The sequence below is a fragment of the Myotis lucifugus genome, unplaced genomic scaffold (assembly GCF_000147115.1).
Source record: "Myotis lucifugus unplaced genomic scaffold, Myoluc2.0 scaffold_34, whole genome shotgun sequence".
NCBI lineage: Eukaryota > Metazoa > Chordata > Mammalia > Chiroptera > Vespertilionidae > Myotis > Myotis lucifugus.
The window spans coordinates 821,417-847,946 of NW_005871082.1; the positions used below are offsets into that span (position 1 = coordinate 821,417).

At 41.5% G+C, this 26,530-nt stretch overlaps 2 protein-coding genes across 6 annotated transcripts in view; one reads left to right on the forward strand and one right to left on the reverse strand.

Moving 5' to 3' along the window:
- Positions 1-23: 23 nt before the first annotated feature.
- On the reverse strand, positions 24-24,364 carry ALKBH1 (alkB homolog 1, histone H2A dioxygenase). 5 transcript variants are annotated; one of them, XM_023752491.1, is made up of 7 exons: positions 24,179-24,271; positions 23,691-24,089; positions 21,181-21,311; positions 16,918-17,080; positions 7,905-7,995; positions 6,248-6,441; positions 24-4,194 (listed from the first exon to the last, which is right to left on the reverse strand). In XM_023752491.1, the coding sequence occupies exons 3-7, from the start codon at positions 21,266-21,268 to the stop codon at positions 3,765-3,767; spliced, it is 966 nt and encodes a 321-aa protein (XP_023608259.1). In that variant the 5' UTR covers positions 21,269-21,311; positions 23,691-24,089; positions 24,179-24,271; the 3' UTR covers positions 24-3,764. The 5 variants fall into 5 exon arrangements, with proteins under 5 accessions (XP_023608259.1, XP_006087023.1, XP_014309714.1 ...); XM_006086961.3 differs by lacking the exon at positions 23,691-24,089 and having other exon boundaries at positions 21,203-21,311; positions 24,179-24,364; XM_014454228.2 differs by lacking the exon at positions 23,691-24,089 and having other exon boundaries at positions 24,179-24,316.
- Positions 24,324-26,530, forward strand: part of SLIRP (SRA stem-loop interacting RNA binding protein) — an 8,654-nt gene continuing 6,447 nt past the window's right edge. Inside the window, exon 1 of the mRNA XM_006086959.3 lies at positions 24,324-24,564. Within this exon, the coding sequence (XP_006087021.1) occupies positions 24,468-24,564 (97 nt within the window). The 5' untranslated portion in view covers positions 24,324-24,467. The remainder of the gene's footprint in view (positions 24,565-26,530) is intronic.

Here is a 26,530-nt window from a genome sequence, read left to right on the forward strand (position 1 = left end):
TGCATATTCAGAAAATAGTCTTGTTTAGTTTTTACATATTAGTTTTTTTTTACTTACATAATAGTTTTACATAGTTTTTACATTATACATATAATCTTCCATTTCATGTTTTTCAATAACCAGTGCATCTTGGAGCCCTTTTCATGTCAGTACATTCTTGTAAAGGGCTGCATCGTATTAATATTCCATAGAATGTATGAACATAATTTAAATAACTCTTTTCCCACTGATTAAAATTTGGGTTGTTTCCAGTTTTCCACTATTATGAACAACATGATAATGACCATCTTTTTACACATTTCATTGTGTCCCTGTTTAGGCATTTCCATAGGGAAAATACCTAAAATCCCTGGGTCAAAATTTAGCTAAACACTGATAATAGCTTTATAAATTTACATTCCAAATAACTTTATCAATTTACTTCTCACAGTAGTGAATGAGTGCCCATTTTCACACATCCCACCAACACTGGACATCCATCCATTCAACAAATATGTATTGAGCAACTACTATGTGCCAGTCACTGTTCTAGAAAACTAGGGCACATCTATCCCTGTGGCACCTATAGCCTGGTAGAAGAAAACACTAATTATCATTTATCATATTCTCTTAAAAAGCATAATTTTCTAAGGGGATATATGTAATACTTTCAATAATAAATTTTTAAAAAGCATTCTTTTCTTATTTTGTCACTTATGTAGAATTTTGTCATAAATATTATGAAAAAAATACAATATGGTAAAGAAAATTAGGAATGCCAGTGGGACTGAGATTTGGAATAGTCAATATTTGAGCCTCCCTTCAGGGACATGAGTGCAAATCTTGAGGAGTGTTCTAGGCAAAGGAAACAAACAGCCTAGTGCAGAGGCTCGGCTAGGAATGTGCTGGGATGTTCAGAGGTGCAGCAAGGAGGAAGCGCGGCTTGAACGGAGTTGGTGAAAGAACCAAGAGGAAACAGGGAGGTCAGATTAGGTAGGGACTTGCAAGCAACTGAAAGGATTTGGCTTCAACTCCGACTGAGGAGTGACATTAGAAAGTTTTGAGCATGAGTGACATGATCTGTCTTGGGTGTTAACAGCCTCACTCTGGCTGCTATGTTAAGAACAAACTATGAGTAGGCAGTGGAGACAAGCATGGAAGAAGTCAGTTAGGCGGGTATTGCAATAATGTAGTTGAGATTATAGTGGCTTGGGCCAGTGCAGTAACAGTGAGGTGACTAGAAATAGGGTGTGAGTGATAGAGGAGTTGAGAGATTGTAGTTTAATTTTGCCAAATGAATGGGTACAAATTTGTATCTCATGCTTTAATTTATATTTCCCTACTAGTGAGTTTAGCATCTTTTCACATGTTTATACTGGCTATTGTTTTCCTAAAAAGTTCATTTTGTTTTCCTTTCCTATCCTTTGGTTGATTTCCTTGCCAAAAATCTTGCCCATGGGGTAGCTTTGTTTGCTGTTTATCCAAAATCTGAAATTAATTTCTCATTTTAAAATGATAGCATTGCAGAGCTGGTATGTAATACAGGATTACTTGGTAAAACCTCCTTACAAACTGGGTCTTAAAAATAGTAACTGTGGCTCAAAAAAGGTCAACTGGGCCTCAGTTGAGTGACTTATTCAAGGTACACAGGTAAGTATTGGAGGTGTTATTAAAACTTAGCTTTCCTGATAACCACTCTATTTCACTTTCCATCGACAGTATCATTTTATCTTATTAAGAACTCTGTTTTTACCAATAAAACAAATTGAGACCTAACAAACTCTGCCCCATGAGGGCTCAGATTTGGATAGGATAGTTGATCAAAAGGAGTATCAATAAAAATTTACTACCCAGGCTAAGAAAATAGACTTGCATTGCTTTTTCTCCCACTGTTACCTTTGAAACAGAAGAAAACAGGTGAGAGGTTTTCCTGCCTAGCTCCTCTCGCCCGTCACGCTGAGATCAATAATCACTCCCCAGGCTCCTTTCTGCCTCATTACCATTCTAATTTGTCTTAGTCGAATCCACTTAGGGTATTAGGGTTTTATTTTTTTTCCCTACTGTAATCAACAACCTTTTAGATTAGGGGAAAAGAGAAAAGGATAAGACCAGCTTATTTTAGTGAAAAGGGAACTGGGAATATTAGAACATGTGAACCAAGTCCTGCCGAGCCTGTCCTGTTCAGCAACACGTCCATGTCTCACTGAGGGCCTGGGACCCTTCTAGGAAAAACCCGATGTTGGGTGCTAGAAACAGGCAAGAAGCTCTGAGATAAGCAAGAGGGGTGAGAGGATCCATCTTAGCCAGACATATTTTAAAGCAATTGGAAGATCAGAGACTGAAAGGGCTTCAGACGGGAACAAAATTGATGAGAGCACGTTTAGAAAGGTGGGTGGACACTTTACAAAGGTGCTGCTGCTGAGCTCAGTGTGTGCCTGCCTTCAAAACATCTCAAAAGCCCAGGTGGCGTGGCTCAGTGGTTGAGCATCGACCTATGAACCAGGAGGTCACAGTTTGAGTCCCGGTCAGGGCACATGCCTGGGTTGTGGGCTTGATCCCCAATGTGGGGTGTGTGGGAGGCGGCCAATCAGTGATTCCTCTCATTATTGATGTTTCTATCTCTTTCCCTCTCCCTTCCTCTCTAAAATCAATAAAAATATATTTTACAAAAACCCCACAAAACAAAAAAACATCACAAAGGCCTTTTTCAAAAGAGTAATTTATGCTCACTATAGAGAATTTGGAATATATGTTATGTATTAAAGACCTAGCCTTTTCTGTACATGTGCACACTACACACATAAACACTGGTAAAATGGTGTGGTCCAAAGAAATGTACAGTAATTTAGCTTAGGGTATAGTGAGTTGAGTTGGTGAGGGTACAGAGATTAAAACTCACACTTTCATGTATTTTCTAAGTTGTCTGCAATCAAAGAGAGACAGCAGTGACTGGGACACCAAGGAATATTCTCTCCTCTGAGACAGCCCCAAAGAATACCTAGGGCAGAGCAGGATAGTGCAAGCATGTGAAGCTTGCAGCTGGTAGGCTGCATATCTCCTTTACATAAATGAGGCATGTGGCCGGCAGATCACGAGTTTGACATGCTTGGCAGGGCTTCAACAGCTAGGGGGCTTCAACAGTGAGAATAATACAGCAAGTAGAAATAGAAAAAAATCTAATCCCAGATACACTAACCCTCAAAGACAGATACAGATCTTTAATTTAAAATTGAGTAAGTTTAATCACGGAGAAGAGAGTTACAGGACATCCTTGGATTTTTTTAGTCTAACAATTAAAATTGCATTTAAAAGCCAACAGCAAGAAGGCCAGAAAAGATGGAAGATGAAAAGATTTGATGTTAATTGGAAGAATGAAGTGAGATGGATGGTTGATTCATGGAACCACAATTTTATCATAAAATCACTAGATGGGGTGGTAGGAGGGCTATTAGGTTTCCCATCAATAAAATGTGAGATATTTAAAGACTCCACAGACATGGAAACTCACTTCTACCTCCCTCAGAGGTAATGGCAGGGGCTTGAGAAGGCTGTTGTGGAATGTCACACCTCCTTGGACTTCACATACATTACTGCTTGAGCAGGACTGAACACCTGTCTGGTCCAGTCCTGGTTAGGCAGGCATGTATGTGATGTCAGTTTACTAGCCAGAATGGGTTCCAAGGCAACAGTGTGATCAAGATGAGTTCTTCCTTGTCTCTGTTTTTGGCTTGTCTTGGTGCTAAAGTCAATGCAATACAACAGCATGGTCATTTACACTCCAAGTCTCAGCTGTCAGGGTTTAACCTCGCTCGCTTTACGTGGCTCTTCTCGTCATCCAGATGGCAGAAACCTTCGGTGGTGATGCCTCTTTTATTCTCCTCCATGGGTTCCAAAGGGAAGTCCTGGTCTGTGGCCAGTACCTGTCGGACAGTCATGTTAACACGAGCAGTTTTCAAGTAGCTGGCGCACACCTGCCAGTCCTCCATGGAGCAGCACTCTACCACCGAGTCCCTGGGGAGGACAGCTGGGGGAGGTGTTTCTAGGCAGCAGGGCAGACTTTCCCCCTGTGAACTTGGAAGGACCTTTGGAACTGCATGGTTCAACAGGCGGCTGAAGCCTGACATTACCATGATGTCACCGCTGTGCATAAACATGGCTGTGGGGGCTTCATCTCTTTTGAGGCCACCCAGGAGAAAGATGGCAGACTGCCCAAAGCTACAAAAAAAATAAGTAAAACAATACAAGACAGTAAGTTTCTATTACTAACCATGTAGGGAAAGTTATTGCTAATTGCATTATTTTCTAATTTCAACTTGATACTTATTAATTGTAAATCTTCCCTTTTTTGGGGTAAAATCTTCCTTTTTAAACTGTGCTATGATCCTTTCCTTTTGGTTTGTGTCTATAAGTGACCAATCCATGATCTGCTACTTAGACTTATAGCCCACAGGATTATGGTGAAATAAAATATGAAGCAGTTAAATAAGCAAAATAAGAATTTTTTTTTTTAAATCCTTACCTGAGGACAGATTTATTGATTTTTAGAGAGATGTGGGGGAGAAAGAGAGAGAGAGAGAGAGAGATATCAAACGCCCCCCAACTAGGGAAAAACCCTGCAACCTAGGTATGTGCCTGGGCCGGGAATCGAAACTGAGACCTTTTAGTGTAGTGGAGGACACGTCAACAAACTGAGCCCCACCAGTCTGGGAAGAATTTATTTTTTTTGTTTTGTTTTTAAAATTGATTTTAGAGAAAGAGAGACGGAGTGAGACAGGCAGGCAGATAGAGAGAAAAAAACAACAACAAAGCATTGATCAGTTGCCTCCAGTACACTCCCGACCGGGGATCAAATCCACAATCTGGGTATGTGCCCTGACTGGGAATTGAACCCACCACCTTTTGGTGTACAGGACAATGTTCCAACCAACTGAGCCACACCAGCCTGGGAGGGAAGAATTTAGTTTTAATATTACCCATATAAGTTTTATTGATGATTCTGTAAGATTCAAGTCTTTCAATAAAATTAAAGTAGTCACCCTTTATCCAGTTTCACTTCCTGCAGTTTGTTACCTGTGGCTGACCGTGGTCCAAAAATATTAAATAGAAATAAACAATTCCAGAAATAAACTATTCAATAAACAATTCATAAGTTTTAAATTGCATGCCATTCTGCCTTATTTTACTTACTAATGGCTCCAAAGAACAATAGTGATGATGGCAATTCAGATACACCAAGAGAAGCCATATAGTGGTTCCTTTAAGTGAAAAGGTGAAAGTCTTGACTTAAGGAAAGAAAAAGAATTGTTGCTAAGATATGCAGTCAGAATGAATCTATCCGTGAACTAGTGAAGAACAAAAAAGACTTTTGTGCTAGTTCTGTTGTTGCACCTCAAACTGCAAAAGTTACCGCCACAGTGCCTGATAAGTGTGTAGTTAAGATGAAAAAGACATCAGATTTGTGGGTGGAAGTCATGAACAGAAAATGTGTTCTGATCAACAGCAGTGTGTTGCACCCAAAGCACTGAGCCTATACAAAGACTTCAGCAAGGCTCCCATGAAACTAGAGACCACATTCACATAACTTTTATTACAACGTATTGTTATAATTATTCTACTTTATTAGTTATTGTTAATCTCTTATTGTGTCTAATTTATAAATTAAACTTTATCATAGGTATGCATGTATAGAGAAAAAAAGCATATGTACCGTTTGGTATTATCTGTAGTTTCAGGTATCCCCTGGGGGTCTTAGGATGTATCCCCTGTGGATAAGAGGGGACTATTGTGTTTAAGTTCTTTACTGTATTTATCACTCCTGTTCACTTTAAAGATAAGGTAATAATAAAAAATTCTGTTCAGGCACGTTCTCAGTTAGAATCAGGGGCAGTACTTTGCACAAATTTAAAGTTATGCTTAGGGAGACAAGAGGAGTAAGCTGTTCAGGCTTTTGTGCTTTGCTTTTCTCTATTCCAAAACAGATGTATGGCCTTCTCTTTGCCTATTCCACTGACACTTACGATACCTCTCATTACAAAAGGCAGACTCCATGCATCTTAAACAGAAATATTAACTGTAATTTGGCCATGATTCTTAAAGGATTAGGCTAATTTTACTTATGATGCATTGTTAAAATACCCAGAAGTGAAAGATTATAGAGTCCAGCCATTTTTTTTAAGTTTAATGTTTTTATTTTATTTTAGTTCAAAAATGCTTTATAAAATGGAATGAGCTGATAAAACATAATACCAAATCCCCAGAACTAACTTACCTGAATGACAGCAGGGGTTTGGAGTGATCTAGTTCAGATTTGTCCACGTGAATTCCCAGTGTAGAATCTAATCGGTAGTAATTCAGGATACCTGCTTCTGCTTGGAAACCCTGAAATCCACAGGCAGCAGCTACTTGCTCTGAGAGGAAAGCCAGGTCAGAAGGGAAAGGTGTATAATGATCTGCTGAGTATTTCTTTAATAAAAGTAGGGAAAATAAGAAAAATAAACAATGATCTCAGGAAAGTAAAAAACTGTGCTATAAGATTAATTACCACTTAAAAATCATCCCGCCTACATGTAATATTAGCATGGCATGATTCAGTCATCCATATTTTGAATGGCTCATTATTAGATTACCGGATGCCTCAAAATATGGATGAATAAATCATGCTATTCTAGCACTACATCACCTATGCTATAATGAAATAATTACTTCTTTTGAGCGTGAACCCTCTCCAAGCTGTCTATGCACTATTCTTTCTTCTCTGATTACTCAGTTTTTGATAATTTTCACTCCATGTTTTTCTTAGTAAATGAGGCCCATTTTGAGGTTCTTGGAGAAGAACAATGTCAACAATAAAAATAATATAAAAAACAATCAGCTAACATTTATTGTTAATGCATTTAACTGCTTAGAACAGCCAGGTACTGTTGTAATCACTACACAGGCATTAATAATTTAATTATCACAACTACCATCAAGGTAGGTACTATCCTTGTTGAAGGTACACTTCAAACCCAGATTGTCTAACCTGAAGATAATCATATGGCCATTTCCCCAAAAACAGTTATCTAGTTTTCCATTACTTGGCATCACTAAAACATAAGAGTTTTATAATGAACATTTTTGGGCAACACATCATTATTTTGATCAGCTAATATACTTGTTAATAAGCTGGGTTGACTGAAACTATAGAGCTTTTAGAAAGTAACTGGTTAGAAGCAAGGTGGTCTATTCCATTCTGTTTTATTCAGTTTACTCTCAGAATTAGTCTTTTTACTTGATGGCAAATATCTCATTGAGACAAGAGGCACTGCGCTGCCACTGATAAAGGAGGCATTCTGTGAAGCACAGAGGTCAGGAAAAAAACTACCTCAAACAAAACAAAACAAAACAAAACAAAACAAAACAAAAACACACAACCATGAGATTTTGTTAATTTTAGGACATTCTTTCCCATCTCTCTCCTGCTCAGACCTTATGTAGCAGGCAGTGGTATTTAGATTCTGAAAGTCCTTTTGTGAATTGATGAGAACACCAGAAGTATAGGGATCCACTTTTATTCCAGGAAGATATTACATAGAAAATAAATGCTCAACAATAAACAATGGAAATAAAGATTATAATTGACAACTGCTCTTGAGGATAGTATTAAAAAAAATCAATATCCCTGAAACCTACTTAGAGAAAACACGGATAGTCTTTGATAAAATAACATAATGTGAGGGCATATGAAAAAGAAATTTTCTCTTGATAAATTATCCATGTCTCTTGAGATACTGTATCAAGGGGATTTTAGGAGGGAATAAATAAGAGAGATGCTACCTAAAATAGGTAATATGATATTATAAGCTTGGCTAGGAAGAAATCCCCCTATGTGTGCCCAAGAAGCATAAAAATGGAAAATAATGGAATTAGCAAGAAAATTTGAATACCTTACTGTCCCAGTTATAATGGTAGCCTAGGGTTACCCACCGCAGTTTCTCAAGTAAGCTTCGGGGTCTCCGTTTATTCACTTCTTTATATCTGCAAAAATTAGAGGATTTATTAAGATATATTCATCGTAAATGGCAGCAATAGCTGTTTGTATGGACCCTAGAATCCAAATTTTTGTATTCTATGGAATAAGCTGTTAGCCAAGGTCTCGATAGGGGAAATTAGAACAGAAAAGTGAGTTAACCAAGAATATAATATTAAAAAACACCTGGCCAGTGTGGCTCAATTGTTGAGCATTGACCCATGAACCAGGAAGTTACAGTTCGAGTCCCAGTCAGGGCACATGCCCAGGTTGAGGGCTCCATCCCCAATAGGGGGTGTGCAGGAGGCAGCTGATTCTCTCTCATCACTGATGTTTCTATTGTTCCCTCTCCCTTCATCTCTCTGAAATCAATAAAAACATAAAACAAAACACAAGGCGACCAAGAAGCCTCAGTGCCGACAGAGCTGCCATATCCACCCATAGGAATGCAGGGAATATTTTGGCACCTAACCTAACTTTAAATCTTTATCCAATCATCTAAAAGAATGTTTTCAAGCAAGTGTGTCCCTAATTATTGGTTCTTACTGCCAACAGAAATGCTATGCTCCCTGCCCCTGCTGCTCCTCCAGGTACTAGCAGGATGATGGATGGGTGGACTGGTCACCTTCTTCCCTGGTGAATGTGCCCACACAGCATTTTGCTCACTTTCTGTCATGGGTAAGTGCTTTAGGTAAGTGTTGGCATTTCTCTCAGCAATCATGTTGCACAGCACTGCTTCAGCCAAACCCTAACTGTAGAAATAAACTCCTGTCCTGCTTGTCCACTCTCTGTGCAGTGGCTAGTTTGGGTGTCAAAATTAAGCACTGGTATTTTTTTTCTTGCCTCAAGGGACATTAGTGAATCACTGTGAAAACAAAAGTACTCAGGACATAAAAAGTCTAAAGTTGTTTATTAAAAACACACAAAACAAACAAAAAACCCTTTAAAATCCTGACAGGTATTTTTTTTTATTTTTACAGGCTTGGGAATTTTATCTTTCACAACTGTGAATATTTCCCTCCATAACCACTGCTTTCTGTCCCAAAGTTCCATCTCTTGTCCCTAGAACTCCATTTTTTTTCTGTATTTGAGTGCTTTCAGTTCGTTTCCTTTCTCAACCTGAATCTCCCGGTCAATCACTGGTCAATCACTGCAAATGAACATCAAATTCTATCTTAATTGCTAACATCCTTCTGCTATTTTGCAAATATTTAGTCTTATCTAATCTTTTGCCTTCTGCTTTGAACCTTCACCATTCATCTCAAGTTCTCAGTCCTTATTCCCTTCTAGGACACTGAGAACAGCAGTCTGACGAAATTGATACTGTTGTAATTAGCTAGTTATTAGTAATAAGGAAGGAGCGAAGGGAAGGGCAGACATATAGGCACGTCCCCTGCAAAACACCAGGGGAGGGATCCAACGAAGGGAAAATAGATGTATGTCCAGTAAAGTTGGGATGACATAGGGAAGGTACTTGCCTGTCACACCTGGGGACAGAGATGATTAGCCAGAATGGGCATGGCCATTGCAAGCACACTGAAATTTGGGATAGGAGTGAAGGAAGAAGTTCACTCTTGCTTCCTCTTGGCACACTTGGCTCATGGCTCATGCTTGGCTTTCCTGTGTGGCCCATGGCCATGCGGACCCTCACACGCAATGGACTAATGGACTGCAACTAGCCTGATGCTGAACTGGACCCGGCTCCAACTTGGAAAGGAAACTCTGGACACTGGCTCTGATTTCAGCTCTAGTGAAATCCCAGCTATACTTCTTCCATGATTGGACTAAGGGTAATGGGACTTTGGAAATTCAGGGGTATAATTCCACAAAACTAAAGCTGTCTATCATATCTCATCCTCTGTAGGGCCCTCCGGAAATGCTTATTCCAGCGGTACCCCAAGAACCCCACTCCCATGAACACCAAGAGGAGACGAGGCATTTTTTCTGGTAACAAAATGATCCAGTGAACAATTTCAATTTTCCTCCCCTACACTTCTAAACGTTTCACAATCTTTACTCCATCCTTCCCTCCTGGGGAAGCAGTGGAGTGGTCCCACTTCTTTCCACAAAGGCCAGCTTTCCAACTTGACCTCTCCATACCTAAGCAATAAAACCCCAATAAAAACTCAAGTCTGTCTATGCCCTGCTTTCCTCTGCCCCATATCTCTTTCCCTTTACAATCAAACTTTTCTAAATGTACTCAGTTTTTGCCACCCTCACTCTCCCCCATTTCCTGCAATTTGACTTTTGCTAACACCTCTCTACCCAAACTAGTTTCTTAGTTTAAATTAAGTGGTAATTGTCAAATCCTAGGCCTATGGAGATGGTTGGCTCTTCTCTTAGTCTGGAAACATATTCCTATCTTGGCTTCTAACAGCACATTTTTTGGGTTTTATTTTTTATATTTATTTTTTTTCATCCAGAGCTCTTGCTTCCTTGAGCCATGACTGGATTCACTATAACAAATGCTATAATAGCTCCATAACAAAGTCTTAAAGGAGTAGAAAAGGGAAAGGATTAGTTCTGCTTCCACATTGAGAATATCAATTAAAAAAGCTTTCACACATAAAAAAATGGATACAAGGCATTTTATAAGCTTATGGAACAAAGTTGCTTTATTTAAGTTTATATTTCCTCTTGACTTTTTTTTAAAAAATATATTTTATTGTTTTTTTACAGAGAGGAAGGGAAAGGGATAGAAAGTTAGAAACATCAATGAGAGAGAAACATCGATCAGCTGCCTCCTGCACACCCCCTACTGGGGATGTGCCCGCAACCAAGGTACATGCCCTTGACCAGAATCGAACCTGGGACCCTTGAGTCCGTAGGCCGACGCTCTATCCACTGAGCCAAACCGGTCAGGGCTTGACTTATTCTTTAAAGTTATTTTTTATTAGATAATATATTCACAAAATCCAAAAGGTATAAGAAAGTATCCATTAACTAATTAATTCCATAAATATTTGTTAACTACCATGCACTGAAGAATAAAGCCACAGGGCAAGGGGATAAAGGAGGAGGGAAAAGAGGACTATTGTTAATTGAATGGTAAGGAAATCATCTCTCATAAGGTGATATTATAACAAAGACCTGAAGGAAGCAAGCCATTGGTTATCTAAAGAAAAAGCTTTCTAGGCAGAAGACCCTGCTGTGTTTAAGGAATGGAATGGAGGCCAGTATGTCTGGAGAATAAATAAGGAATGGTAGGAGATGAGATTGGAGAGATGGCTGGGGGCCAAATCATCTAGGTTTTGTAGGCTATGGTAATGACTTCTGATTTTTTTCTAAGTATTTGGAGATTGTTATGTTAGGTCGGAGAGAGCCCAGGATCGGATACATGCAGACGTGTGATGAGGTAATGGACCCCACCCCCCTGGAATTTCTAACAGATCAACGTGCCAGACACAGATACCACAGATACCGGCTTCTCCCTGGAATCCACACGACCCCCACACAGATACTGGCTCCTTCCTAAATACCCTGCTGACCCCCTGTGGCGGGGACTTCCTCAGTTCATGTCCCCGCCCCTCACCCAACCGCAGTATAAAACAAAGCCCCCCCTCCCTGTGGGCCCTGTCTTTGGGGTCCGTGGGTCGCCCGGGACGCAGAATAAACCTTTCCTTTTCTTTCTTTTACTCGGCTCTCTTTATTTCCTCCGCCTCCTGAGCCACCTAACATGTATAACAAAGAATTTGACTGGCCTTTGTCCTTGATATGTGGGAGGCTTTTAAACCCTAGGGAGACAGGATGTCTCTGTTATTCACTTGGGTCCCAGGACCACACCTGAGTTTATGCTAAAATGACTCATGATGTAGGCTTGTCCTGCTAGAAAGACCAACCATCTGATTAGAGGATTGAGCCTTTTGAGTAGTGAAATTAATTAGCCAGACCTCAGGGGATAGGTGGGAGCCAGAAATTGAGTTCAACTATGTGACTAATGATTCAACCAATCACGCTTAAGCAGTAAAAACCCAATAAAAACTCTGAACACTAAGGCCTGGGAGAGTTTCCTGGGTGACCCATGCTGAGTCCATGGGAAGAGGATATGGAGGCTCTGCATTCAGGACCCTTCCAGACATTGCCCTGTGTGTCCCTTCATTGGGTGGTCCTGATTTGTAACCTTTATAATAAAACTGTAATCATAGGTACATGAATGGTTCAAGAGAGCTACTGAACCTGAGTCATGGGAACTCCCCTAAATCTGTAACCAGTTGGTCAGAAGTGTGGGTAACTTGGGGATCTCCCAAACCTGTGGCTGGTGAGGGCAATTTGGTTGGGGACCACACCCATAATTTGCGATGTCCCGGCTTAACTCTGATGGTTTGCATCAGAAACGAATTGTGGTACTGCTGACGAGAAGCTGTACATGATTTCTACACTGAAAACAGATTGAAGAGGCACAGGAACAGACACCGGGAAATGGTGGCGGCTTAGATTAAGGTGGTAGTGATGGATATGCTTAGAAGTGATTTTATTCATTGTAACTGCAGACCCTACTAGATTTGCTAGAGGGCTGGAAGATTTTGTAGTAGCTGCATTCTGCTGCTAGGGTATATCATACCTGATTTACCTGACCCCCTGTTGACACTTAGGTTGTTTTTCATTTCCTCCCTCTTATAGACAATGCGGCAATGAAGATGTTTACACCTAACTATTATACTCTTAGTTAAGAATCTCTAGCTAGCCCTAACCGGTTTGGCTCAGTGGATAGAGCGTTGGCCTACGGACTCAAGGGTCCCAGGTTCGATTCCGGCCAAGGGCATGTACCTTGGTTGCAGGCACATCCCCAGTAGGGGGTGTGCAGGAGGCAGCTGATCAATGTTTCTCTCTCAATTGATGTTTCTAACTCTCTCTCCCTCTCCCTTCCTCTCTGTAAAAAAATCAATAAAATATATTTAAAAAAAAAAAAAGAATCTCTAGCTACATTATTCCGACAATAAATTTTGAACAAAACAGAATTGAGGTGCCCTAATTTTGTGAACAGTCTATTTTTGCTTCTAAGTTCAAGTATTTCTTATTCATTTTCTACTTAAAAGTTTCGTTTCCCCTGACCATAGAAACGTAGAAAGTTGAAATTAAAAGTTGAAAAGATCCTTAGAGGTGCCCTAGTTCAGTGGTTCTCCATGTGGATGACATGGTAAATAATCAGAATCTATAAGGGAATATTTTTAAACGACAGAGCCCCCTCACTTTCTGATGTGCTTTGGGAACATGGGGAATGCTGGCATTACTGTCCAGCTGGCATATACCCTAACTGACCATGATTCTACCACCTCAAATGGCTTATCCAGTACAATCCTTTTGTTTCCCAGATGAGGAAACAAACACATTATCAGGCAGTGACAGAAGAACTCAGTCCCGAATCTATTTTTAATGCTGTCAGCAATGTCTGAGCATATCAATTTCTTCCACCCTTGACAATAGAAGGTATGACTTTAACATTTTTTATTTTTTATAATTTATTAGACAAAAGAACTATCTCACTATTGTTTACAGAATGATTTATTAGAGACTCGTCTGACCTATCTTAGAAGATGACAACTGGAATTTGTTGTCACAAGGAAAAAAAACCCAATTATTTGAAAACACAGGCTGGTTTAATAACAAACTCTAAGCTCTCTTTGACTAATTTCACTCAAACCGCACCATTAGAACCATTAAACTACAAATAGAACACACAAAACTGGTATAGAGTCTTAAGAGGCTGTTCTAGGACTTCTCACATACTATCTTAATCCTCACATTATCAAATGAGGAAAGGATTACTATGAGGCCCAGAAAAGTTAAGAAACTTGCCCTAACTGGTTTGGCTCAGTGGATAGATCAGATCATTGGCCTATGGACTGAAGGGTCCCAGGTTCAATTCCGGTCAGGGGCATGTACCTTGGTTGCGGGAACATCCTGAGTAGGGGGTGTGCAAGAGGCAGCTGATCGATGTTTCTCTCTCATTGATGTTTCTAACTCTCTATCCCTCTCCCTTCCTCTCTGTAAAAAATCAATAAAATGTATTTAAAAAAAAAAGAAAAGTTAAGAAACTTGCTCAATGGAACAGAGTGAGGAGTCTCAGAGGGAAGGCAGGGAAAGAAGGATGGGGAGGACCATAGAAAGACCATAGAAACTTTCTACGTTTCTATGGTCAGGGAAAAAGAAACTTTTAAGTAGAAAATGAATAAGAAATACTTGAACTTAGAAGCAAAAATAGGTCTGTTCACAAAATTAGGGCACCTCAATTCTATGTTTTGTTCAACCAAAGACCTTGTATGCATATATGCATAACCCATGTACACAGACAGTAAGATGCTGAAGGCCTGGGCAGGGGGACGGGGGTGGGCTGGAGGAGGTCAATGGGGGGAAAGGAGGACAAATGTAATACTTTCAACAATAAAGAATTATTAAAACAAAACAAAACAAAACAAAAACTTGCTCAAGTTTACAAAGCTTTTAAATGGCAGAACCAGGATTTGAACCTAGGCAATCTGATTCTAGAACCAGTGCTTTACATAGCACTAAACCCTTTATACAGACAGTTCTCGGGTTATGTTGGACTCGACGTATGTCATTTTGTGGATACATCCCCATCTCCCATTTATTTATATATATATAAAAAAAGTTCTGTCATTTCGACATATGTACATATGTGCTTTGTTTTTTATTTATTTACAAGTAAAGGTCAGGAATTATCTTTCTTTTAAATTTTTTTTACTGTTTCACTTCATTACTGCTGTGTATGTGCTCCATGTGAGTGACGTAGGTGCTTATGTAGGTGGGTTCCAACTTATGGCAAAAATTACATCGCGCCGTAGGAATGGATCTCCGATGTAACCCGAGGACCTACTGTAATCTGGTCTTAACATTCTCTTTCTGCTTCTCCTCTTGACAATTCTATTCATGACTTCCAGGAAGCATTTTCCATAATCTACCTCAATCTAGCTTCCTAACTGACCATTCCCATAATCCTATATAATAAAAGCCTAATATACAAATCGACCGAATGGCAGAATGACCAGTTGCTATAACACACACTGACCACCAGGGGGCATACACTCAACACAGGAGCTGTCCCTGGCGGTCAGTGTGCTCCCATAAGGGGAGTGCCGCTCAGCCAGAAGCCGGGCTCACGGCTGGCGAGCACAGCGGCAGTGGTGGGTACCTCTCCTGCCTCCGCTGCAGGCGGGCGGTAAGAAGCAAGGGGTCCCAGACGACGAGAGCCCTGGACTGGGAGAGGGATGTCTGCCTGCCGGCTTAGGCCCAGGGGACGCTCCTGCGTTGAGCATCTGCCCCCTGGTGGTCAGTGCGCGTCATAGTAGCTGGTCGTTCTGCTGTTCGGTTAATTTCCATATTAGCTTTTTGTTATATAGGATTCCTGTACATGCCAAATTACATTATATGGTTACTTGAGGCCTGATGCCAGCCTGCCCCAATTGGGGCTGATTGGGCTGGGCAGGCCAGGGGGAGGCGCTGTGGGAGGTTGGTTGGCTGGTTCCACCCCCGATCGGGCTGGTTGGCTGGCCACAGTGCACGTCATAGTGACTGGTTGTTCTGGTTGCTTGGCTTTTATATATATAAATGTCTCTGTCCTTGACTACCTACAAATTCCTGAAAGGCAGGAAGTGTCTTTGAATCTCTAACACTTAAACACAGTTATCTGACACATAGCAGAAACTCAATAATTGTTGAATAAATGCACACATCCTGTGCTCCTTCCTATCTCACAGAACTTACTTTTTAAAATATTACCTCTTTTTGAAGGCAACTTTCTGTACCCAAAACAGTGTTTTTGCTTTTCTGACTGGCCAAACTCCTAGTCATTTTTGAAGACCCAGTTCAAATAGACAGGGGAAAAGGAAGACAATGAACTAAAAATATCATTTTTTAATTCTTTGACACCTCCTTCCTGCCTGAAAGAATTATTTCTTCTTCTGGCCCTCACAGCATTTTTCTTGCTGAGCTCTATTATAATTATTCCTGGTCATATTGAGTTCCTGCCACAGATGATGCATTCCTGAATACAGGGACAGTGGCCTACTTATCTTTGTATCGCCAATGCTCAGCATCATGCCTGGTACATGACTGGCCCATAAGAAATATTTGTGGAATGAAGGAATGTTGAAACAACATTAAGGTATAAACATTAGTTCTCATGAAGAACAACTGACCTACCATAAAACAGCTGCTAGAATTGATTTTGTCTAGAAGAGCAGAAGAGCTTTCAATGCTACTTTTTGCCAGGATACCAGTCTTCACAGGAACTCATTTTAAGTAGAAAAAAGGGCTGAAGGTGAATGAAAATGGATTATCTGATGATTACTGAGGATGAACTTGATATCTAAGCTATGATTAGCAAACCTTTGAAATGGATCTCAATCCTATATAATAAAAGCCTAATATGTAAATGACCAAACAGCAAAACAACTGGTTGCTATGACACACACTGACCACCAGGTGGCACTTGCTCAACACAGGAGCTGCCCCCTGGTGGTCAGTAGGCTCCCACAAGGGGGAGCACTGCTCAGCCAGAAGCCGGGCTCAGCCTCTCCCACTTCCGCTGCAGGCAGGCAGTAAGGTGCAAGGGGTCCCAGCCTGCGAGAGGGATAGGGGAATCCGGCTGAGGGGATCGGGCCTAAGCTGGCAGGCAACATCCCCCAAGGCATCCAGGACTGAGAGAGGGCGCAGGCCAGGCTGAGGGACAGCCCCCCTCCCCCCCCCCAGTGCACGAATATTGTGCACCGGGCCTATAGTTTAATATAATTGTCAAAGCATCTGCCCAAATGTTCCAGAGGGAAGAACATAATTTTGCTGCATTTGTGTGGAAATGAGGGAAAAATAAACAGGCCAGTTACTTTCATTGCATTGTTATAAAATAGTTCCTTTAAAGATCTGTGATGACTTGAGCTGAATGCTAACATTTTATTGTGATTGATAAAACCTACCTTAGAAACTCTTTGCTCTGTTCCCATAGATCTTGGGTATCTTCTTTAGTCATGTGTTTGTCCAGGTTACATACATTAGGTTTCTGGGAATAAAACTTAAGGCACTGCTTCACCCAGTGCCACTGGTAACCTGGGAGGAAAGGGTTTGGGATGAAAATAAAACCTATATAAAAGATGGGTGGGAAAGAAAGGAGAGGAGGAAATTCTCCATCAGTTATTCAGATAGTTTACTTCTGCTGACTTCCTTATACCCTCTACTTTATATTTACTTTCCATCTTCTTTTGCTCATGCTTCTAGTGCAGCTGTGGGCACACTACGGCCCGCGGGCCGGATCCGGCCCGTTTGAAATGAATAAAACTAAAAAAAAAAAAGACCCTACCCTTTTATGTAATGATGTTTACTTTGAATTTATATTAGTTCACACAAACACTCCATCCATGCTTTTGTTCCGGCCCTCCAGTCCAGTCTAAGAACCCATTGTGGCCCTCGAGTCAAAAAGTTTGCCCACCCCTGTTCTAGTGGCTTCCATTCTTACAAGCAAATGTTCTCATTCCTATTCTCCAATTTTAGAGGAAGAGGAATTCCTTCAAGTTAGTAAAAAGTTAAGTTTGATGATCACTAGCCATCTACCATTATGCAAATACCTTTGGCTTTTGGGGTTACTCTCAAGGGAAACAAACATTCCACAATTATCATTTGTATTATCCCAAAGCAAACTTTAGAACTGAAACCGCCAAAGTCACCCCTCAAATTTTCACCCTGTGTCACCATGTACAGAGGTGGTGGCTGCTTCTGCAGTTACTACCTTTGATATTTCAGTGTGCCCTTTTTGCCCTTTCCATTTTCTATTTTCTGGCTAATGAGTCTATAAATTATCACAGTTAAAATAATTGGTGTGATTTCTGCCTCCTGACTAATATAGCAGGGAAGGAATATGGTATGTACATTTGCTCAATATGGCACGATGCAAATACCTACAGCATGTATGCTGAGAAGATCCTTATAACCTTGAAAGTAATTTCACCTCACTTTTCTCCTTTGTAAAAGAGCAATAATAACATTTAACTAGAATCCTATGCATGGCAAGGATTCAACAGACACACACTGTGCACTTTCTTAAGAACCAGAGATAAAGAGATAAAAAATTTTATCCTTCGTGAAATACCTGGAGATAAGACAATAGACAGTAATACAGATAATGTCTTATATATTTTTTAATTTTAATTGAATTTATTGGGGTGACACTGGTTAATAAAATTATATAGAGTTCAGGTGTACAATTCTGCAATACATCATCTGTATATTGTATTGTGTTCACTACCCCAAGTCAAGTCTCCTTCCATTACCATCTTTCCCCGATTTCCCCTCTTTTACCTCTCCCCAGCCCCCTTTCCCTCTGGTAATCACCAAACTGTTGTCTGTGTCTATGAATATTTGTTTTGTTTTGTTTTGCTTAATCCCTTCACCTTTTTCACTGAGCTCCTCAACCCCCATCCCCTCTGACCAGATAATATCTTTTAAAAGCCTGGTTGAGAAAAGAAACAAAGGCTGAGGAGTAGTCAAAGAATAAAGAAATAAGGGGAGAGTTTATGGATTTTAGGGTTTAAAAAGACTGAAGCATGCTTATAGATTGTGAGGAAAGAGCCAGTTGAAGAGAAGTGGCTAAAAATGAAAGTGTGGAAAGGAACAGAGCAAGGTCTTGAAAGCCAGAGGAGGTGAAAGAAAGTGGGGTCAGAGGTGAAGGGACTGGCTGAGTTGAAGGAACTCTTCTTTCTCTAAAGTTGGAGGACAGGAATGAGAATACTTGCTTATAAATGTGGAGGTCACTTTTGCATTTCATGTACCCGTAAAATTATCCAAATAATTTAGGAGAGTGACAGGACTGTATTTATTTTGAAAGAAAAAAGATATGAAACCCCCCAATAATCTACCATGCTATCACCATGTAAAAAGAAAAGATTACAGCACACCCCCGCCCCCAAATATGAGATTAAAGGAACAATACCCTGACCTAGTCCAAGCCTGAATAGTGATAGGAAATTTAATACCTTTTCAGGCAGTCTATTTCAGACAACTATTGTCATCCTTTCACTGAGTTAAAATTTGCCTCTTTCAAATGTTCATGAATTGGCCTTAGGTTCTGACACACAGAGCAAACCCACATTAGCTTTTACTTCTTCTTGATTAATACTTCAAGTTTTACAGCTAACATTTAATGACTATTTACTATGTGCCAGGCATTGACCTAAGCATTTTACTAGGATACTCTTATTTAATCCTCACTATAAACTCACTATAAAGTGGGTACTACTTAAGAAACTTGCCCAAGGTCATATAATAGTAGATAGTAGAGCCAGGACATGAAGTCAGAACCTAGGCCTTAACCACTAGTATGCACTACTTCCCATCCCTTCTTGTGCACTTTTCAAATGTTCGACACTGTCATGTTCCCCCTCAAGTCTACTCTTCCCCAGATTCAGTTTCTAGTCTTCAGAACCATGATCTTCCTGCTCACTCTCATAAGGACAAGATGTGGTGTGCCCAGGCTCCTTCAGAATTAATAGAATCCACAAGTAAACACAATCCTTCCAATCAAGTCAGAGTAAGAAGAGACTGTCACCCCCCATGTTTTGGACATTATTATAATTCTATTAAATGCAGCTTATAATGGCTAGGAAATCAGAATAAAGACTCTAGGGACACATTTAGGTACCAACTTAAATGATGTCGCTTAAGTGTAAAATCCTAGAAAACCAAGGACACCAATTTGAAGAAAAGAAAACCAAAGAAGGGTTGACAACCTTGTAGCCTGACCAACTGGTTAAGGGAAGAAGGCACAATTACAGAAACATGGCCTTGAAAGCAGGAGCTAGGTCTGAAAGGTAAAGGGCAGCCTTCAAGAACAAAGTGATTAAAAGACCGATGGTGACGCATGCTCATTTACCTAAACTCACGGGGAGCAATGCTTTCATATGTAAAGGCCAATTGATTGTTTCCTCTGTGACTTCAGTCATAAGATCATCTTTAGTTCTTTAATACAGAACTAAAGTTCATGAGGCCTTATATAGGATGTATTAAAGCTGTTACACTTTCCAGCCTGGACAGTGTGGTTCAGTTGGTTAGAGCACTGTCCTGTACACTGAAATGTGGTGGGTTTAATTCCTGGTCAGGGCACATACCTAGGTTGTGGGTTCGGCTCCTGGATGGGGCACGTGAGGGAGGCAACCGATCGATGTTCCTCTTTCACACAGATGTCTCTCTCTCTCTCTCTCTCTCAAAATCAAGACATAAAAAAAAAAAACCCACCCAAACCATTTTTTAAAAAGCTGTTACACCTTCCGACGTTATTAACAAATACTTTAGTGGTCATACTATATTAAGAGCTATAATATAGACCTGGCCCTTAGCACAAAAATTAATATTTCTTTTTAGGGGTATCACTTGCTTTTAATCCATACTTGAAATCACAAATGCAATGTTAACTTTATGTCCTCGAGAAAGAAACAAGATGACAGATGTAAGATTACTTGGCCAAATAAAGCATTTCCATATCTTCTGAATAGTTCATAATAATTAATCTTATTACTTTATCTGCAAAGTGAGCTACCCAATATCACTAAAATTTTAGGACTTTTGATCTCATTACTGTAATTCTTTTTTCAAATGTTCAGCCTTGATGATACCAATAATTTTTAAGTTGTTGTTATGCCATTTGGGAATACAGGGATTTTGTGACTGGAGTGAACATTTTTATTTTTTAAAATATATTTTTATTGATTTCAGAGAGGAAGAGAGATAGAAACATCAATGATGAGAGAGAATCATTGATTAGCTGCCTTCTGCACACCCCACACTGGGGATCCAGTCTGCAACATCGGCATGTGGCCTGACCGGCAATCAAACCATGACCTCCTGGTTCATAGGTTGACACTCAACCACAGAGCAATGCCAGCCAGTCTGGAGTGACCATTATTAATTATTCTATCACTCAAAGTGGTTCTTCTGCCAGAGTAGGTGGGTGTTCAGAGAGTTGTGGCAGGAAGCCCAGAGTTAATGTCCTATTTTTCATTTGTACCTGGTGTGCAATATAAGCAGCACTAGTGACTCCTGTTCTGTCCTTTAGGAGTGCTACATAAATGGAAATCTTAGATGAGGCAGAATTTAGGAGGGGTTGGAGAGTGGAATGTTTCTGTGTGTTTGCTGTTCTTCTTTTGTGTATTTACTAGCTCCTCTTCTAAAATTAGATAAATGATTGAATTCACCTTGTAGGTCAGCTGCACTCACCAGGATAGCCTTCCAGTCCATAAGCTCGCCAATTGCTGACCGGCTGAAGTCCTGCTCTGTGTGCATCGTGGTCACTGACTGAGGACACACTCAGCTGAGATCTGACCACCTGGCAGGAAGGAAACAAGTTAGAGGGCTAAAGTTATTTTACAGATCAAATCTGAGAACTTCAAAGCTCTAAAGATATTTCTGGTATGGGGCAAAGTTAGGAGTCTTAAGTCCAGGATCCTAAACTTAGTCCCATCACTTACTTGATATAAGACTTAGATAAGTCACTTCTTAGAGCCTCAGTTTCCTCATCCATATACTAACAAACACTAGAGAGCTATATAGAATTAAGATAAGTAGTAATAAGAAGCTGATTTTTGCCTTAAAGATTACCTTTTCTTATATCATACCTTTGTGATTTCTTTTAGGACTCTAGTGTTTGGTGTGCTGGAATACCCTGAGTCACAATGCTGTTTACTTCCGTTAGGGCTAATAATGCTTCTGAGGCATTTGTATACAGTTGGTGTTTATTTTTATTTTAATATAAAATTGATTTCAGAGAGGAAGGGAAGAGAGATAGGATATCGATGAGAGAGAATCATTGATCGGCTGCCTCCTGCACACCCCCTACTGGGGTTCGAGCCCACAACCCAGGCATATGCCCTTGACCGGAATCGAACTCGCGACCCTTCAGTCCTCAGGCTGACGCTCTGTCCACTGAGCCAAACCAGCTAGGGCTACAGTTGGTGTTTAAACAGAGCTATGAGGAACACCAGGCTGGGGAGGGTGAGAATGGAAAGAGAGTACTCTAACCATACAATCTGTCAATAAAACATTAGGAACCCTGCTTGTTAAAAGTACAATATGTATTCTCTTTTATTTGCTTATTTATTTAAATTTTTAAAAAAATTAATTTCAGAGAGGGAGAGGGTGAAAGAGATAGAAACATCAATTATGAGAGAATCATTGATCAGCTGCCTGCTGCATGCCCCCTACCAGGGATTGACCCCGCAACCCGGGCATATGCCCCCTGATCAGGAATCGAACCATGCCCTCCTGGTTCATAGATTTATGCTCAACCACTGAACCACACCGGCCTGGCTATTTGCATCTTTTAGATAAAACTTCAAATTGAAACTTGTAACCTTTTGTCTTTGTTAATTAATTAGGGATTAAGTTTTTCAGGGGCTCATGGGAGTTTTAATTGCATGTAGGGCATCTTATAGATGGCTCATTAAATTGGTTAAGAGATCCAATGCAGTCACTAAAGTAGAGACATTTAGAAAAAAACAACTTTAATCTTCCATGAATAAACTTAGGTCTGGCTTGCCTTAGAATACATCAAATGATCTCTTCCAAAAAGATGTTATCTCTCATCCTATTAACTTCACCAAGTGTGGAGATTTCCAGACAAAATACCAACAAGTGGCTGGTGTTTAACTAGTCTGCATAATAAAATGGCTATCTGGAACTCTCTGAGAGTCCTGACCAAGCTAACTTTTCCAGGTACCTAAAGGTTGATAAAATGTTTTTAAACATTTTGTGATTTCTTAAATAGACCATACTTAATAGTGTATTGTAATTCAGCAACACCCTAAAGGACCTAAAATATCATATGCTAAACTGAACCAAACCCTGAGATTTTCTTTTTAAATGTTTTTATTGATTTCAGAGAGGAAGGGAGGAAAGAAACATCAATGATGAGAATCATTGATTGGCTGCCTTTTGCAGGCCCCCTACTGGGGATCGAGCTTGCAACCTGGGCATGTGCCCTTGACCGGAATGGGACCCTTCAGTCCATAGGCCAAAGCTCTATCCACTGAGCCAAACTGGCTAGGGCAATCCTGACCTTTTAAAATTTTTTTCTGTTGTCCCCCGCCCCCATCCCTTGCCAAACTGTTGCCATTACTTCCTCCACTGCTCTCATTAGGTGTCTTTAAATAGTAACTTTCTTCTCTAAGTTGCTACTTTCAATATGTTTTGAGCTGGGTAACTAAATACCAAAGTTTTTATTACTCCATAGTGTATTTATTGAGTACTTACTGGTACTGTTCTAGGTACGTGCTACACACAATGTCTCCTTCTCAGGTGACTTAATTCTAAAAGTATGTATGATGGTCAAGTTATGGGCAAAAGTAGCCGAGTAAGGGTCTGAGGGACTCTCCCATGAATCAACTGTATCATTGCAGGGGTGCAGACTTTCTGTATGTTGTTCTGACAACTCTAAGACCATTTCTGCTAACAAGTGAAGCTTCTTAAGAAGCTGAGTTCCGGACAAACTGGTGGTATGGTGGCATTCCAACCTTACTGAGAACTATTACTAAGCTTGGAAAGAATGCCTCATCCAGCCAAGGGCAAATTATGGGATCGGGCATCCTCAAGGGTTAAAGTAACTGCAAAGGAAATACACATTACACTGGAGCTGTGATTCTCCCCGTGCACCCTGCGCCCCGCCCAAAGGTAGAAATAATGGATGATGCTTAGACTCGTTATCCCTTCCCTTTCAACTTGGAGAGATGACCTCTGAATAACCTCTGAACGCCTTCTTCCCAGGAGGCTCAGCCAAGACCGGTGCCGGTTTTCAGGACCACAGCGATCCCTCTCAGCTCGGGGATTATTCGGGTGGTTGGGTTTTTCAAAACTGCTGAGCGCTACCTTAACGTCTACGAACACGGTTTACGGTTGTGTTTTTTTTTAACCCAAATCGAAGTAGAAAGGCAAGTGGACAGCTAATGGAAGGAATAAACACCCATTCCCAGGCATTTTTGACCCAGGGCACCGCCACGAATAGCCACGTGGAGAAACCAGCGGCAGAGCTCTTCATCGCCAAAGAGGGACGTTTCGTGGGCAGTTCAACTCCGAGCCCGCGGAGGGCGGGGGTCGCTCAATCACCTCCAGTCTGGAAGCGGAAAGGGGTGAGGAGGGCACTGAAAACCCCCCAGGAAGCGAGGCAAGCTGTCGGCGAGGCGCGCCCGCCCCTCTCCGTACCTTGTGGGCCACGGGCCCCGAGCCGCGGGCCGCCTGGGCCGCCGAGAAGTCGATGACCCCGCCCAGGTCTGCGGTCCCGGGGCGGCTCTGCCGGTAGAAGCGGAAAAGCTTCCGAAAGGCGTCCTCCCCAGGCTCTGTCGCTAGCGTAGCCACGGAGCCCAGGGCCGCCGCCATCTTCCCCATCTCGCTGCCCGGCCCCCTCTGACCCGGAAGCAGATTCCCGTGCTCTGGCGGCGGCAGGTTTTTCCGGGGTCGTGACCTCAGGTCGCCGAGGTCCCTCAAGCTGAAGATGGCGGCGTCGGCAGCGAGGGCCGCTATGGCCCTGCGGGCCAGTAGCAGTCGGCCCGTGGCCTTTGTCAGGAAAATCCCCTGGACCGCCTCTTCAAGTGAGTGATGGAGACGTGGCGGGCGGACTTTTCGGGTCCAAGTGACTCCCCGGAGCTCTGCTTTCGGCGCAGCCCTGCGGCCGCTGGTGGCCGCCTTAGGAGGCTGGGTCCGCTTCTGCGCTCACCGAGGAGCAGGACATGCTTGCGAGTAACCGTGTAGGGATGTCCCTTGAGCTTTTGGGGCGCGTGTTCACGCTCTCCTGCCCATCGGGGTGATTTAGTGGAAAGGCTGTTCCTCGGAAACGTTAAGATTTACCATTGAGAAGGGTTTGATTTGATTGCGGTGCGGGGGATGAATTCAAAGGGGCAGGATGGGAGGCGAGGAGACGAACTGAAAGGCAGTTTCAGTCATTTAGCTCAAAGATGAGGCGCTGAACTAGGGGAGTGGTAGAAGGGAGGTCGGACCCATTGATGTGAACAAAACAAAATCGACAGCTTTTCGTGATGTCTTGAAAGGCGGTAGAGCACCCGGTGAGGGGACGGGAGGAATGGCTTCCAGGTTTCAACGTTGGCGGATTTCGTGGTTAGAATGTAGGAGAAGCGGGTGGCAGGGAGAGGAGTTAAGTTGGAATGTGCTGGACAGAGGAGGTTGCGTGTCGCCGAGTGGGAAGTGTAGTCTGAAGCCGTACTGCTTGGCTAGAATTCCACGCCGGCCATTCAATCCTGCAACCCGACTCGCGGGAGGCACCTGGGGAAAGGGCTCGCCACGGTGCCTCCATGTCATCCCCTGTAAAATGGAGTCAGGACCTTCCTCATGCGACTGGGAACGAGTTTCAATGTATAGTGCTTAAACTTGTGCTAAACGTAGAGTAAGTACTCAATAAATGGTAGTTATTTTCATGATTACTAAAATTGAAGCTCATGGGAGAGGCATAGGCGGGAGATAGAAGGTTAGGAGTAATCAATACTGAAATCTCTCACCAACATTGGTTTTTTTTTTTTTTTTTGGCTGCTGTTTTGGGGTAAGGTTTTTACCTTTGCTTACCAGAATTTACATAAGCAGTTTTACAATTTACATCTTTATGACTTAAGATTTTACATTTGCTTACAGTCACATGGATAATCCATGTGTCGAGTCAGTTCCCTTAAACAATAGAACAAGGGTAGCTTCTCTTAATTTTTGTGGCCCAGATATGATAGTAGGATGGGAAGTAGATCACTCTGTGTCTCACCTGCTCAACAGGTTGTGGGTGAAGACCAAACCCAGTAAAATGTCTTGCTTAGGCCCTGTGAAGCTGTAGAAAGGCTCAGGGGTTTCTTCAGCATCTTGCAAATGTGAGATTCCAGACCGTAATGGGGGATTTAAAACCCTCCAAGAGCCCGGCCAGCATGGCTCAGTGATTGAGCGTGGACCTATGAACAAGGAAGTCACAGTTGGATTCCCGGTCAGGGCACATGCCCCAGTTGCGGGCTCGATCCCCAGTGTAGGGTGTGCAGGAGACAGCCAATCAATGATTCTCATCATTGATGTTTCTTTCCCTCTCCTTTTCTCTCTGAAATTTATATACACATATATATGTATGTGTGTATATACATATACATATGCATATGCATATATGTTACAGAGAACCGGAATAAATCAAGCAATGCTCAGAGAGTTTGGAGTTACACTTTATTCACCGCGGTGGGCTTAGAGAAAATGAATTCAAATTCTAAGCAAAGCTACAAGCAGAACTTCCCTTTTTATTAAAGAGCCAGCCCTATGTGTGCTTAGTGGTTATCTTGCTGGTGGCCTTGAAAACTACACAGTTCTATCCAATTAAAAAATACACCTGGCATGACATTGAGAGTATGGGCGTATCTAGTCTCTGGCCTACAAGGTCAGACAGCTAAGTTTATCTTCCTCATTATTCAAGCAGGCTAAAGCAGGCTAGAAAGCAAAGTTATTTTTTTTAGAATAAGAGGCCGTCTAAAGAATAGCAGAGAATTCCAAACAGTAGTTTTACAAAATAGGGGTTAGCCTTCA